The 15,721-nt window shown below is 36.8% G+C and overlaps 1 protein-coding gene across 1 annotated transcript in view; it reads left to right on the top strand.

The window, feature by feature from the left end:
• Mrpl22 (mitochondrial ribosomal protein L22) overlaps window positions 1-12,447 on the top strand; it is a 35,517-nt gene extending 23,070 nt beyond the window's left edge. Inside the window, exons 4-7 of the mRNA XM_076855736.2 lie at window positions 2,100-2,165; window positions 2,881-2,958; window positions 4,369-4,438; window positions 12,142-12,447. Coding sequence (XP_076711851.1) covers window positions 2,100-2,165; window positions 2,881-2,958; window positions 4,369-4,438; window positions 12,142-12,353 — 426 coding nt within the window. The 3' untranslated portion in view covers window positions 12,354-12,447. The remainder of the gene's footprint in view (window positions 1-2,099; window positions 2,166-2,880; window positions 2,959-4,368; window positions 4,439-12,141) is intronic.
• Window positions 12,448-15,721: the final 3,274 nt, after the last annotated feature.

The following is a 15,721-nucleotide window of genomic DNA, read 5'->3' as shown; positions in this document are numbered from 1 at the left end:
ATAGTGTATATGCAGTGACCTATAACTGTGTCTTCTGACTCCAACTTTGTCATGTTCTCTATTTGCTATGATAGATGTATATATTGCGACTTTGTCTTGTTTATATTTAGAAAGTGTTCTTTAGACTGGGGGTGTAGCTGAGAGGTTGAGTGTTTATCTAGCATGTCTAAGGTCTTGAGTTCAATCTCACCAGCACCAAACAAAGGACGGGGGGGAGTATTAGTCATTTTCCTTTTACAAAGTACATGTAGAGTACATGTTTACTCTTGCTAGGATTACTATCTGTATATTTAGATTATTTTTAAACTAATTAATTTTAAAAATTTTTAATTTTTTTCATTGAACATGGGCATAATACCTTTGTTTTATTTATTTATTATTTATTTTATGTGGTGCTGAGGATCGAACCCAGTGCCTCACATATGCAAGGCAAGTGCTCTACCACTGAGCCACAACCTCAGCCCCTAAACTAATTATTGATAATTAATTAAAAAAATATATATAGTTGAAAATAAGATATATTTTAGATTAGTTTTAAACACACATGTGTGTATATTATTATTATATTATTATTATTGTTATATTTTATTTTTGAAACATTTAAGGACAATAACATAAAATTCAGGTTTAAAATATCCTATCATGGGAATCCATTAATTGGAAAGCTTTTATAGAAAAGATTTTATCAGGTGGATTAATTTTTGCAGATTAGTATTATCAGTCGTGACACTTCTCTTGCTTGTTCCCTAGGATACTTTATTGCTGAAAATGTAATTAGGCTATTGGTATAGTTTTCAACTTGTCAGCTTCTATTGCAACTGAAATGAAATTTGCTATATATTTGTTTTAGTCAGCTTTTTCAGCTGGCTGTGACTAAAAGACCTGACAAGAACAATTTTAGAGGAGGAAAAGTTTATTTCAGGGCTCAGATTTTAGAGGTCTCAATCCATAGACAGCTGACTCAATTCCTCATGGCTGTGGTGACGATGAACATGGTGGAAGAGTATGGTGGAGGGAAGCAGCTCATATGATGATCAGAAAGCAGAGAAAGAGACTCCACTTGCCAGATACAAAATATACCCCAAAGGGGTGCCCCCAGTGATTCAATTCTCCAACCACACCCTACTCACCTTTAGCCACCACTTAATTAATCCCATTAGGGATTAATTGACTGATTGGGTTAAGACTCTCATCACCCAATCATTTCTCCTCTAAACCTTCTTGCATTATCTCACACATGAGCTTTTGGGGGACACCTAATATCTAAACCATAATGATATTAAAAGAGGACTACTTGAGAAAACTGCTATTTCTAAGCCATTTGAAGATTTCCAGCAGGAGTCAGAATGTTAGAAAATTGTGAGATCTTCTCACTCTTGTGTGCCTTGAATCTTTTCTGATATATATATAAAAAAGCTAGTAGGGAAAATAGTGGAAAGAAAGTGGTTATTAGAGTCAGAAGGGAAACTTCAGAAGATACACATGTGAATTACTTCCCTGTTTTTTACTTTGTTTTTCTCTTATAAGTTTTGTGTTCTTAGAGAAGTCATTTGATTTCTCAAATTTTCAATTTACAAAAGTATTATAAAATGTTTCCTTTCCCAAGTCATAGAGTTAGACTAAATGAAATACTGAGAGTGCTTTATGAACTAGAAATTGTTTAACAGATGATTGATTAAAAGAAAAGAAACAAGGTATATCCACTACTTGAAATAGAAAATTAAAAAAGCTGACCAGCAAAATGTTTCTTTGAGACAGAGTCTCCCTGAGTTGCTTAGGGCCTTGCTAAGTTGCTGAGGCTGGCTTTGAATTTGCCATCCTCTTGCCTCAGCCTCTTGAGTTGCTAGGATTACAGGTGTCCACCACCATCCTGGTATCTTTAATCTTGTAACATAGTGTGATTTAAGAAAAAAATTCAACTTTGTAGGGAGAAAGGATTTCCAAACTTTTAGTATGTTCTATTTCTTATGGCAGCATTTGTATTGGGCATAGAAAGCAGAAACTTGATCAGCGTATATCACTGTTATTTTGATAAACTTGCTTTTTTTGTCATTTTGATAAACGTGTTACAGTTTTTTTTTTCCTTCCCTGTTTGTAAGGAAGTCTACCACTGTCGAAGACAAATAAAATACAGCAAAGACAAGATGTGGTATTTGGCAAAATTGGTAAGCTAAAATAACTATTACCATATAATGCTTAATAACAAAGCCATGAATCCCCCCTATTATTTGAACAATAAATACATACCTGTCCTGATTTTCCCCAACAGTGAGGAATATAGCTGCATAATACATGTTCAGATAATAAGAAGATAATTTAAAAAGTGGTTGTTCAGAGAAGTATGATTTTTGCATGTTTTAATCTTTCTTCTGAGAAACTAAATCACATTGATTTAGTTTTCAAAGGCACCAGGAGTCTGGCTGTAACCAGAGCATCCAGGAAGCTTACTTGCTTATCTGTAAAAGTTGATTTGATCCGTTTTAATACTGTTGATTTTTAAGTTGTTTTCCCCCAAGACATGAAATTTATAAATGAGGGAAAAGCAGCAAATGTAGTTGCAATTCATTTTGCAGGTGGAAGAGATGCATTTAATGCTAATTGCAGTTGTTGCCAATTTGTGATCTTTTTGTCATGCCATTCTCTTTTAATGTACTTAAAACTATTACATCCCAGGCCTTACAGTTAAGGTGTTTAAGTTCACTTTTGATTTAAAGATGGGTGATATCCCTCTTCACACTTGTTTTCTTCTTGTTAGTGGATTTAATTCACTGTTTCTAGAAGTTATTCAGATTACTGTAAACCTTTTTGCTTTTCACTGAAAAGGGAACATTGATAAACTAATTTGTTTATTCTCTCTGGTCTGTCACTCTTTAATTCTAGATACGAGGAATGTCCATTGACCAAGCTTTGGCTCAGTTGGAATTTAGTGATAAAAAAGGGGCCCAAATAATTAAAGAGGTAAGCTTGTCAGGCTGGGACTGGAGGAGATAAGGACATGCAGCTATCTTTCAGGTGTTAGTAAACTCAGCTCAAGTCCTGAATTTCCTGAATCTTCTGGTGTAAGATAATACAGATTTATATAATATTTATATAATATTTATATAATTTATATAATACAGATTTAGATTTAAACTTAATTTTATTAATTTTTTTCCTCAGGAATGTGGTATGCTTTAAGCATTTTTTTCTTAAGATGCTTTTATTTGCACCATACATTTATTTATTTTTAGTCTGTGAAATGATTACCTTATTATTAATGATTTGGGGTGATTTTTAGAAGATTGTTTGGGAGAGGGGATCAATTCCAAGAGAGAGCCTATGATTTTATAACTAGCTGAATAGAAGGAGCAGTGGAATGGAACTGTGGAGAATTGGAATCTCGTCCTTTCTCTTATATTTTTCCTGTGACCTTGGACAAGACATTTATCCTGTCCAGTTTTGTTTTACCTGTATACACTAAGTGGAATTGGATCTGGTGGTTTATACGGATCATGCCAACTCCTAGTGTAGCTGATTCACTAGGTACAAATGTGCCAATGGCAGTGGAGCTGACTCATTCCAGGCCCTGATGTTCCTTTTTCAAAAAGCTGAGTCACCATTATCCCTTATATAGGTATTTCAGCATTATTTTTTCTCTCTTCAGTTAATTCGCCTCTAAAGTCAGTTCTTACTTTTCAGGTTGTAGTTGACTAGTTGAGATTGGTGAATTCAGGCCTCCCATATAGAGCTTCGTCTTGCATGAACCAGTTCAAAATGCATTTGCCAAGTGTCTGTTGCTCAGCATTGGACCTTGTTCTTTAAAGGAGTAAAAGATCTAGTTTCTGTTATTTCTGACAAATTGTCCTATTTTTTAAAAAATGTGAGGAAGTTAACTTATTTGAAAATATCTGTGGAGCATCAATTTATAATTTTAGCTTTTTTTTAAAAAAAATAATTTTAGCTTTTTGATTTTGTGAATTGATGTTGTTTATAGTTACTCCGGATCCAAAGTTTAAAATTTTCAATAAGATGTAGCTCTTGAATTTCTTGGACTTTTTGACAAGTTCCTGACTGAAAGGCATCGTGTGCCTTGTCACGGGCACTGCTTACAAGCACTGCCGTGTTCCTTTATGGCTTACACATGTCACTTAAAATCTAGCAGGATAGACTGCATTCCTGCAATAGCTATTCTTGTGTGAGGAGGGAAAGCTCACTGTATCCCTTATCCTTAGTACTTTCATCATTTGATTTTCTCTTTTTAAAACTGACTATTAAATGGAGGCCTGTGATTAGCAGTCATATTAACAGAGATAACAAGAGATGAGAAATTTAATTCTGTTTTAGTTCAGGATTAGCCATATGAAAATGCCTTTCTTTTCCTTGTTTAAGGTTCTTTTAGAAGCACAAGATATGGCAGTGAGAGACCACAATGTGGAATTCAGATCCAATTTATATATAGGTAAGATTTTTAATATTCTTAGCATTAAAAGAGTCTTTCAGTGCTGATGCCATATTCCCTATCTAACGACAGTCTTTGATATCTAATTACTTAGGTTGGACAGTGAAAATTGCAGCCAGTGGCTTATTCTTCAACCTTAAACATATCGATGCTAATCTGTTATAAGCAATATTAACTACTGTTTTATTCTTGCCTGTTCTGAATGAGACTAGATCATGAAATCTCTTGCCAATAATTATCAAATAACCCATTTCAAGATGGGTACTAGCGTGATCCTTTAATCATACAAAAACTAAGAAAGAACATAGGTGATTAAAAAAAAACATTAAATTCTTTGTTGACTGGAAGGCGGTGAGTAATCACATGTGGACTTAAAATATCTTTATATGTGCCATGCCAGGTTCCTAAGCCATAAAAGTGTCTATAATTTAACCTTCAAGTTATCAGGATGGAAAATCTCTTGAACTGTCAAAGCCAAGGGAACTTGGAAGGTTCACTTGACCCAGATGTTTATGTCCCTTTGTTATTATGTCCTAAACCATTATCTCTGCTTTTATGTGTTTGTTCCATATCAGATTCGATAAGTGTAGATGGAAATGTTTGGGAAGCGTGATGCGCTATACAAATGTAGGGGATTCTTTGCAGCATACCTTCACTCAGCTCTTGTCTTATGAGGAGATCAACAGTTATGACAGAGCCATGGTAAAATGGACACTAGCTGGACTTATTTTTTTCCTTTCAGTTCAGCAGCAGTTACTCCTAACATCAGCAGTTTTCTGATCAAAGATGTTGCTCTTGAGGCAGAATTTTCTTCATCTGTCAAACCTACATATTAAAGAAGGATTATTTTATCTAAAGATATTCTAAATTTCAGATCCTGGGAACTGTTATTCTTCAGAAATAGGAGGTTGGATAGGGCTGATACATTACAGGTGGAATTAGTTGTACTTTTAATTTTTTCTAGCAATTAGATTAAAAAGAAATAATCTAAAATGTACTATGTCACATAATCTCTGCCCTACTGGAGATATTTTGCTTAAGTTAAAAAAATCTCATCTCTGCTTACCCTAGAATTAATGCCAGCAACCATACCTCCTCCTTAAATTCAAATTAGTTATGGTTTTCAATTGAAATGTCTTACTTTAAAGCTGACTTCTTTATAACTAATTTTATTCTGATACATGCACAAATGTAGAGGGAAATCAAATTGGCAACTCAGAAGATGCAGGGCCACAGTAGTTCAAAATCATGAGCATTTTCTTCTGGAAGCAGCGTGCATAAATACTAGGAAAGAGCCCAGAATCATTAGATGGGATGAAAAGGATAAGGAGTCAACCCATTTGCTTAAAACCTTGGTGACCTTTCCTGCTCTATGATTCTGAATATCAAATCAAATTTAATTAATTTTATTCAATTTCATAGGGATATGAGATACTTAGCAGTTAGACTTCGTAATGGATTCAGATACAAATGAAATTGGGATTGTCTTTAAATCTTTTTCACAAACTTTCTTTAAATCCTTTTCAATAATTATAGTAAAGAGAGTCTCAATAATTATGGTAAAAAGAGAGAGAGAGAGGGAGGGAGGAGAAAAGATAGGCAGGGGAGAGAGGGGTGCGCTGAGGAGCTTAAGTGAAAGAGCAAAGTCCAGTGTTGCCTTTAAGCAAAAATATACTTTACCAGTCCTATACAGATGGGCCTTTAATTCTGCTGAAAATCTCTGCCCCACCTACAGTCTGTTGAGTATTGTGTATAAATAATTTTTCTTCAATAGGATTAAGAAGTTTGGATTTGTCTTAAAATTTTAAAAATTTATTAAGTCTTTTGATATGCCTACTTCCATAATCAAGAGATGAATACCCTCAGGCAGATGAAATATCTTTTTTCCATGTCATGTAGACATTCTATCACTATTTTTTGCCAAACTTATTAATAAGAATCCTATGAAGTTCTTACATACTCAGACCTTGCCACAATCCTACTGAACCAAAAACCTTAGGGGGCAGACCTGGGAAACTTTAATAAGCACCCTAGTGATTCTTATAAAATGTGGGAAACCGATTATTTCATTTCGTTCTTGGAAAGGCATAGTCATTTCATTTCATAGACTTATCTTAGAACTTTGAAAGACTAATTACTTATTGGCTGCCATTTTGGTTTATTAATGGCTCTTTCAGGGCCCTGAAATAAGTGTACATATTTAAAGGAAAATGCTTTTTTGGTTCTCATTATAAGGTGATTCCTTCAGATGCCTGTCATTGTTCTAAAGCTAATATCTGGTGTTGCACAACTACAGATTTAGAAAGTTCATTTCCTTTTCAAACTTATAATGATGACTAACGACATTTTGAACAGAACTTAACAAGTGGACTGATGTCACTGTGTAGTGATTCATGGCATCTAAAATGATTCACTTTAGAGAAAGTGATCAGCTGCCTTTGTACATCAGTCTTCTGGGATTAGAGTGATGAAATGGGAGTTGGGTGGGCTTCTAATGTTAAAATGTTTATATTCACATACAATCAAAACATTGACAATATTTTAAATATATGATATCTATTGGGTATTTTTTAGAAGCATAGGTCATTCCCATTTTTGTGATGTTTTAATGTTTTCTTTCATTTAAAAATTATTAAGTATTAATAATATTAAGTATTCAATATTTAAGTATTAAGTATTTGTTAAGTATTGAATACTTAAATTGTGCATACCACCTACATAATTGGTAATGATATACCTTATATATCAGTTTAAAACATCTAGCACATATAATTTGTTCTTTGACAGTAATATTCTTTTGGAAGGATACATAAGTTCTAAGTTGGAGAAAAACCATGTATACCATTAGCATCATATGTATTTTGGAAAACTTTGAAACTTGTTTCAGAATTTGAGTAAGTTTCTAAGGATATACCTATTTAACAATGATATTAATCAGCAGAGGATGATTTTCACAATAATTTCTGTTCTTCGTGGATTTTTTGGCAGTAGTACAAAAGGAATGTAAGTGGTTGAGGAAGTGATTTCTATATGAAAAATAAGCATTTATAAAGATAGTGTTTGATTTGGGACCTAAAAGAGTAATACAGAGACATGCTATCAGTATGGGTTAGAGTAGTCATGGATATTTTCCAGGAAAGTTTGGCTTTTGTGGGTAGGTTTTGGGAAACTAGAGTAGGGTCTAGGAGAAGAGCAGATTTTTAAAGTGGGGTAACCATTTAAGCAAAGGCACATAGACTAGAGGGAGAAGAAATTGTATGATAACTATGAGTGGGACAAAGTGAAGGAGGTGGAGTAGATGTAATTGGAAGAGTAGAGTAGGCTAGGCCCAGTTTCTATGGTAGGTTGTGGCATTTGCTTGAAGCTATATTGAAGAGGAATCACAGGAAGTTTTTGGGCAAGAGATTTATATTATTAAAGTTAAGTTCACCGAGACTGTTAACTATAAGCAGTGGTTTTGAAATTGTCCTCAGAGGGGCCTTTGGGATAGGGCCCATGATATCTTGGTCATGTTATACCCTTGGAGCCCATTATTGAGCCTGGTGTACCCAGTGGGTACTCAGTAAATATTTGTCAAGTGGAGTGGCACCATTGTGAGTCTTTCCCCACCTGTTTCATGACAGTGGTGTCTCTCTATATTGTGCCATTTTAGTTGCAGTGGTTCCATAACAAAGGCAGTTTGAAACCCCTAACATAGAGGATTAGTGGAGGAGAGATTAGTCAGCTTTTCATTACTGTGAGAAACACCTGAGACCAGTCAGTTTAAAAAGAGGAAAGTTTAATTTTAGCCATAGTTTTGGAGGTTTTAGGCCATGGTCATCAGGCCATGACCCTATTGCTTTTTGGCCACTTGTAAGCCTACACATCATGGTAGCAGCATGTGGTGAAACTTTTTACCTCAGGGCTGGAGGTGAAGAAAGAGTGAGACAGGTTTCTGCAGTACCTTCAAGGGCACGCCCCCAATGACCGGAAAACCTCCCTCTAGGCTTCATCTCCCAAAGTTTCTGTTACCTCCCAAGAGCACCAAATTGGGGACTAATCCTTAAACATGCATGGGCTTTTGGGGGACATTCCAGATCTAAACCATAGCAGTGGCTGTTGTGAGCATTCCTGTTACTGGATAATAAAGAATATTGGCTTTTCAGAAGAATTTGTTTTGACACAAAGAAATGATGGCATTGTGTGGTGAAAGATGGGTAGGTGACTTTTCATGGCTTTGTGATGGAATCATGGCTGGTACTTTGCAGGTATTGTGTTTCTGTTCTTGTGCAGACCTGCTCTGAAGTTTGTGCTTGTGGGGAGATGGAAGGAAAATGGGAGTTTAAACATCTGTAGGGTTGATCATTGTGTTTTGATGGATTGTATAGTGTGCGCAGTTGACTAGTTTCAATGCTTCTTCACTGGAGTTGTGTTCCTTATCTTCAGTGTATTTGGAGATTGGTGCTCTCGTAGGGTGCAGTAGCAGTTTTAGATAGAAGTAGCCATATTGTTTGTAAATGCTTTTTAGAAATACCCTGCTCACTTCTGTTTCACCATTCTTTTTATTTATTTATTTATTTTTTATTGGTTGTTCAAAACATTACAAAGCTCTTGACATATCATATTTCATACATTAGGTTCAAGTGGGTTATTTGTAGGTTTCCACCAGGCAGGTTGATCCAGGGAACCTAGTGCTTACTCAAAGTGGGTAAGGCTGCTATTTTTGTTGTTTGTTTTTAAATTTGTTCTAATTAATTACACATGACAGTAGAAAATGCACTTTGACATGTCCTACATAAATGGAGTATAACTTCTCATTCTTCTGGTTGTACATGATGTAGAATCACACCAATCATATAGTCATATATGTACATACAGTAATAATGTCCAATTCATTCTACTGTTCTTCCTACCGCCATAACCCTTCTCCTCCCTTTACTCCCTCTGTCTAATCCAGAGTACCTCTATTCTTCCCTAGTCCCCCACACCCTTATTGTGAGTTAGAATCCACTTATCAGAGAAAACATTTGGCTTTTAGTTTTTTGGGATTGGCTTTTTTCGTGTAGAATGATATTCTCCAGCTCCATCCATTTACCGGCAAATGCCATAATTTCATTTTTTTTTAAGGCTGAGTAATACTCCATTGTGTATACATACCACACTTTATCCATTCATATGTTGAAGGGCACCTTGGTTGGTTCCACAGTTTAGCTATTGTGAATTGAGGCGCTATAAACATTGATGAGGCTGTTATCACTGTAGTAAGCTGATTTTATGTTCTTTGGGTATAAACTGAGGAGTGGAATAGATGGGTCAAATGGTGGGTCCATTTCAAGTTTTCTGAGGAATCTCCATATTGCTTTCCAGAGTGGCTGCACTAATTTGCAGTCCTATCAGCAAGGTATGAATGTACCTTTTCCCCCACATCTTTGCCAACACTTATTGTTGCTTGTATTTTTGGAGTGAGATGATGAGTTGAGTGAGATGATGAAGTCTTAGAGTAGTTTTGATTTGAATTTCTCTAATTGCTAGAGATGTGGAACATTTTTTCATATACTTATTGACTGATAGTATTTCTTCTTCTGTAAAGTGCCCATTCAGTTCCTTAGCTCACTTATTGATTGGGTTATTTCTTTCTTTCTTTCTTTTTTTTTTTTTTTTGTCTTTATTTTGTTTATTTATTTTTATGTGGTGCTGAGGATCGAACCCAGGGTCTCACATGTGAGAGGCGAGTGCTCTACCCATGAGCCACAACCCCAGCCCCCTGATTGGGTTATTTAAAAAAAATTTTGGGTCTTAAGTTTTTTGAGTTCTTTATATATCCTGGAGATTAATGCTCTACCTGAGGTGCATGTGGTAAAGATTTTCTCCCATTCTGTAGGCTCTCTCTTAAGGTTGTTGTTTCCTTTGCTGAGAAGAAGCTTCTTAGTTTGATTCCATCCCATTTATTGAATTTTGATTTTATTTCATGCACTTTAGGAGTCTTGTTAAGGAAATCAGTTCCTAAGCTGGTATGGTGAAGATTTGGACCCACTTTTTCTTCTATTAGGTGCAGGGTCTCTGTTCTCGTGCCTGAGTCTTTGATCTACTCTAAGTTTTGATTGTGTATGGTAAGAGATAGGGGTTTAATTTCATTTTGCTACATGTGGATTTCCAGTTTTCCCATCACCAATTGTTGAAGAGGCTGTCTTTTCTGCAATATATATTTTTGGCATCTTTGTCTAGTATGAGATAACTGTGTTTATGTGGGTTTGTCTCTGTGTCTTCTATTCTGTACCATTGACCAGGTGTCAGTTTTGGTGCCAATACCATGCCGTTTTTGTCATTATGGCTCTGTAGCGTAGTGTAAAGTCTGGTGTTGTTATGCCTCCTGCTTCACTCATCTTGCAAAGGATTTCTTTGGTTCTTTGAGTCTCTTATTTTTCCAAATGAATTTCATGAAGCTGTTTTCTTTCTGAAAATTCCTACTAATGTTTTCAGTGCTGAGTAGATGGAGTTGGTGTAAAGGCAGTGACACTTCACTGAGACCCTAGGCAGCTTTCTTAATCACTTTCATCCTTAGCTTTCTCTCTGGCAAAGCTCGGAGGAGCTTCTGCTGGAACTCACTCCAGGACAGGGTGTTGTGGTTACAGGGTTGTCCATATTACTTAGATATCATCCTTGTATTTATAAAGTTAGATTATAGTAAGAATGTAGGAATACCAAGTGTTGAAATGGATGGGTTGATATACATTCTGTAAAATTTACTTTCTTAAAAGGCTTATTAACTCTAAGAGTGAACAAGTGATCAGTCTCTTACGTACTATTTAAAAGATTTCTTCAGAATTCTGAGGTTAGACTTTGATAGGCCACATGACAGGGGAGCTGAGGGTGAGGTTGTGCTGTCCACATTCCTAAAACTGGCTGTGAATCAAAATTTCAGATGGCAGTATTTGCTAGGGATTTGATTTCGAAGACCCACTTTAAATATACTAAATTAGAATCCCCAGAGATGGGGGTATCAGTGTCTTATTTTAAATGTGTTCCCTAGGTTAGTCTGGTGTAGTCTTAGGGGCAAATTTGGGAACCCCTGGCTCCAGTGGCTTGTCATCACAAGTATAGAAGAATCAATTAGAACTCTTGACCCCAGCCTTCAGGGCCCTGCGTACCCTGTCCCTGTCTTCATCTCGGATTCCTTTCTCTATTTTGTGCCACACTTACCCTTACTTAATATAGTTTAGCATGCTGGTCTTTTTTTCTTCCTAAAACAAGCCAAGTACATTCCTTCCAGATGTTCCCTCTGCCTGGAATACTTTCTTCTTAGACATTTGCTGGAATGACTCATTCTCACCTTAGATCAAATGTTTCTTCCTCAGGGATGCCTTTTGACATCCTCAATGTGAAGTTGCCCCCACCATCGTATCAATCTCTGTCACATCTCTGATTTAATTAATTCATTGTACTTGCCACCAATCAGAATGACTGTGTTTTCCCCCTCCAGAATGTGAGTGGTGTGGAGGTAAAGGCCTTACCTTAACTTGTTTCTTCAGCACCTAGAATAGTGCTTGGCCCTTGGTGCTCAGGAAGTACTTGTGTAGAGATGAGCCTACTTCAGCCAGCCAGTGAGGCTCATGTAATGAATGCTAGGATCTAGGTGAGGAAAGGTCATGGGTTGCTCCACTGATCAAGCTGTGGTCTTGTGGGGAGCGGTCATTTCCTGTAACTCTCTTTTTCCTCCCTTGTAGCTCAGTCCACCTCAGGGCGAGGCCAGTGCCTGAAACGCATCCGTTACCATGGCAGGGGTCGCTGTGGGATCATGGAGAAGGTTTATTGCCATTATTTTGTGAAGCTGGTGGAAGGACCCCCACCTCCACCCGAGGCACCGAAGACAGCAGTCGCCCATGCCAAGGAGTACATTCAGGAGCTTCGCAACCGGACCATCATTCACACTCTGTGATGGTGAAATTCAGACTCCACAGTGTATATATTTTGTCATTTATTTTTTAAAAATAAAAATTAAAGACAACTGCTTTTTACGATTTGTCATGGAATTATTGAAACGTGGTATATAACTGCATATTTTATATGAATATTTATAAGGTCTTGCCCATCTCTCTTGAGCCTCTGGGTATGTTTGTGTGCATTTGGAAGCTCGAAGGGGAAGTTAGCTTTCAGCTTCAGTCGCAGACTGTATTTCAGAAGGGTTTCTGAGTCTTTTGAAGGGAATATTAGCTTTTCAACCAGTGTCCTGCAGATGGCAGCTTCTGTACAGGGATTGAATAGAATGTTCTAAGAAGCTCGTCCTAATTCACTTGATTTCCCCTTGGGGCCAGGGGAGGGTGTCGTGGGGTAAGTGTGGCTGCATGTTGCTTCTTTACAGTATTTTAGGGCACTTTCAGCAGTTCTGTTTTCCTTTCACCCTCAGTGTAGACTGGTGTGGGAATGATTATATATTCCTTTACTGTTCTAGCAGTAACTTTAAATTAGAGGAGTTAAGTATACTAATCAAAAACTCCATAAACTCTTCAAATTTCAAGCTTGTTTTAATAAAGCCCATTTTCCTCTCCTAGCAACAGTACTTTGGATATCTTGTTCAAGACTGATTTATTTTTCAAGGTGAATTCAATTGCCGAGAGGGGACTTGAACCAACCTCAGCATTGCATTCTAAAATGAAACAGTAGGTGGCACTCACTCACCTCCTTTTTAGCAGAAAATTGATCTTATCAGATTAAAATGTTCAGCACTACCTGGTTTCCTTTGATATGCATGTTTTCACTGACAAGAGTCACTCTTTGTCCATAGCTATGTGAATAATGTATCTCATACTTTTGTAGGCAGAGAAAGGTTCTAAGGTGCTTGCTTGTTAATGCAGACTTGTGGGCCCTACTCCAGTGATTCTGATTCATTAGGTCTTATGGAGGGGCTAGTTCCAAAAATCTATGTTTTAAACAGGCACTTCCAGGCAATTCTGTTTTAGGGGACTACGTTCTGAGAACACTCCTGTAGGAGAACGAAGAATGTAGTTTAGTGCCATTTGGAATCAGTAATAGCCAGTACTTACTGCAATCCCTTTATTGGCCAAGCTCTGTGCTAGTTTTGTAGTAACTCTTCACAACATCCTGCAAACCTAAATATTGTTTTGCCACTTTATAAAGGAAGAAACCAAAGCATACAAATAACTATCAGAGTCACACAGTGTGTATATGTATGAATGTGTGTGTGTGTATATATATATACACACACACACACACATATATACATATATATGTATGTATATATATGTATGTATATGTATGTATGTATATATGTATATATATAATTTAAGTCACAGCATATATATATATATATATATATATATATATATATATATATATGCTGTGACTTAAATTAGGTTTCCAAAGAACCTGGCTCTGCATTCCTAACAAAAGCTGGGTTTTTGTTTCTCTCCAGTTAAAGTAAAAGGCTTCAGGGCTCAATGGAAGAAGCCAAAGTTTAGGGTGGACTCCCTCTGGATCCTGAGCCTTACAGTATGGAGTCATGGAAATAACACTGTTGTGTAAAGGCCAGTCTTCATTTGTAGTCCTTGGGTGTTCCTTACCTACAAAGAAGACCCTCGGCAAGTCCTTTCCCTGCTGGTCTCCATTTCACTCATCTATAAAATGAAACTTAGTGTTCTCTGAGGAATTACTTGAAGAATTTGTTAAAAAATGCAAATTCCTGGGTTCTGCTCTGAAACTAAGTGAGTCAGAATCTCTGGTGTGGGAGACCAGGAAACACCTGTCCCAGTGATTTGCTTGTTGAAAGACTGGGCCAGAGGATCCCTGTTCTGTTTCAGCATAGGTGCTCCATGATTCTCAGCCTTGGAGCTTAGAGTTCCTCAGATTTGACTGAAATAAACCAGGTGGTGGTGTGAATGCCATAACTGTAAATTATGTAAATGAAAGTACTGCTTCAGTCAGGCTATGAAAGCTGTTTTGAAAAAGGTAAGGGAAAAATTGAGCTTTTTTTTTTGGTGCTAGGGATTACATGATAAGCACATGCTCTACCACTGAGCTTCACTCCCAGACCTCTCACCCTGGATTCTAATGAAGAAAATTTGTTTGTGATCTAAGGTTAAAGCCTTCATTTGGAACTACTGTGGTGTGTTTTGAAGTATTAATAGCTAACGTAGCATTTACTGTGTATGTGGTGCCATTTTAAGCACCTTATGTGTATTGTCTCATTGGACTTTTCCCATTGTGACTGTGATGTAGTAGAAAACATCTGGTGAGTTTCCATGGCTGAGCATGTACTGTCTGACATAAAAGAGCGTTGTGGTCCCCAGTCGAAGTTTAACTTTAGTTTTCAGAACTGATGCCCAATATTCTTGATTAATGTCAGTCACTGAATCCTTGTAATTTCCTTTCTTTATAAAAAAATTTTGACAGACTTAAACTTTTGTTGCTTGAGTGAGTCACATTCAGAAGCACACAGACTCCACAAGCATACAATTCAACCAGTGATCAGCTGGTGAAGGAAGGTGCCCATGTAACCTCCACTAGGTCAGAAAAGAACATTCATAGCGACTCTGGATACCCTTCCTGCCCCCTCTAGGCACTGCCCACTCTCTGCTCCCCAAAGGTAACGATTATTCTAACCTGGTATGTATATTTTTCTGAGTTGTCAGCTTTTTTTTTCTTCAACTTGGCAAAATTCATTGGAAAATCATCATACCTGTTGTGCCGAGGTATAGCCAGTAAACAGAGTAAAGCTGACCACTGCCCAGTGGAGCTCACACTGTGATGGAAAAGACTGTAAATCAGTCATAGCAAGTGTTTGCTGTGTTGCATACGAATATGAAGGGATCAGAGACAGGGGAGCAGACTTAACTGGTGATCTGGAAAATAGTTTTTTGTTGTTTGTTTGTTACTTGAAGAGATGCAATAAGAGGCAAGGGTCAAAACAGCCAATGTGTGAATCAGTGAAGAGTTATATTGACTGGAAGGGTTTTGCTGTTCAGAGTATGAACATAAGGCTCATTTCTTCCCTTCACAAAATATAGGATATAGTATAGTGTATATACTATTTTTGTAGCTGAGTTGGATTCAGCAAATTTTATAAGGTTTTAAATCCCAGAGAAAGTCAGGTGAAATGTACCACAAACATTGCAAGTAAAACGGATGTGTTTATCTAAGAGAAATTAGATCTTTTCCATTCATTTTGTTTTAACCCAGGCTGCAAAAACAGTTTTAGTTGTGTACAAGGGCCTCAATCACATGTAGTTTTAAGACGAAATGTTTTTGGAGCATGTGAGTATCTAGACAGATTCCTAAGCAGGAGAAGGG

This window comes from Callospermophilus lateralis, chromosome 5 (assembly GCF_048772815.1).
Source record: "Callospermophilus lateralis isolate mCalLat2 chromosome 5, mCalLat2.hap1, whole genome shotgun sequence".
In the NCBI taxonomy this organism is placed as follows: Eukaryota; Metazoa; Chordata; class Mammalia; order Rodentia; family Sciuridae; genus Callospermophilus; species Callospermophilus lateralis.
Note: the sequence above shows the minus strand (reverse complement) of the source record. Positions and strands in the feature narration are given on the sequence as shown.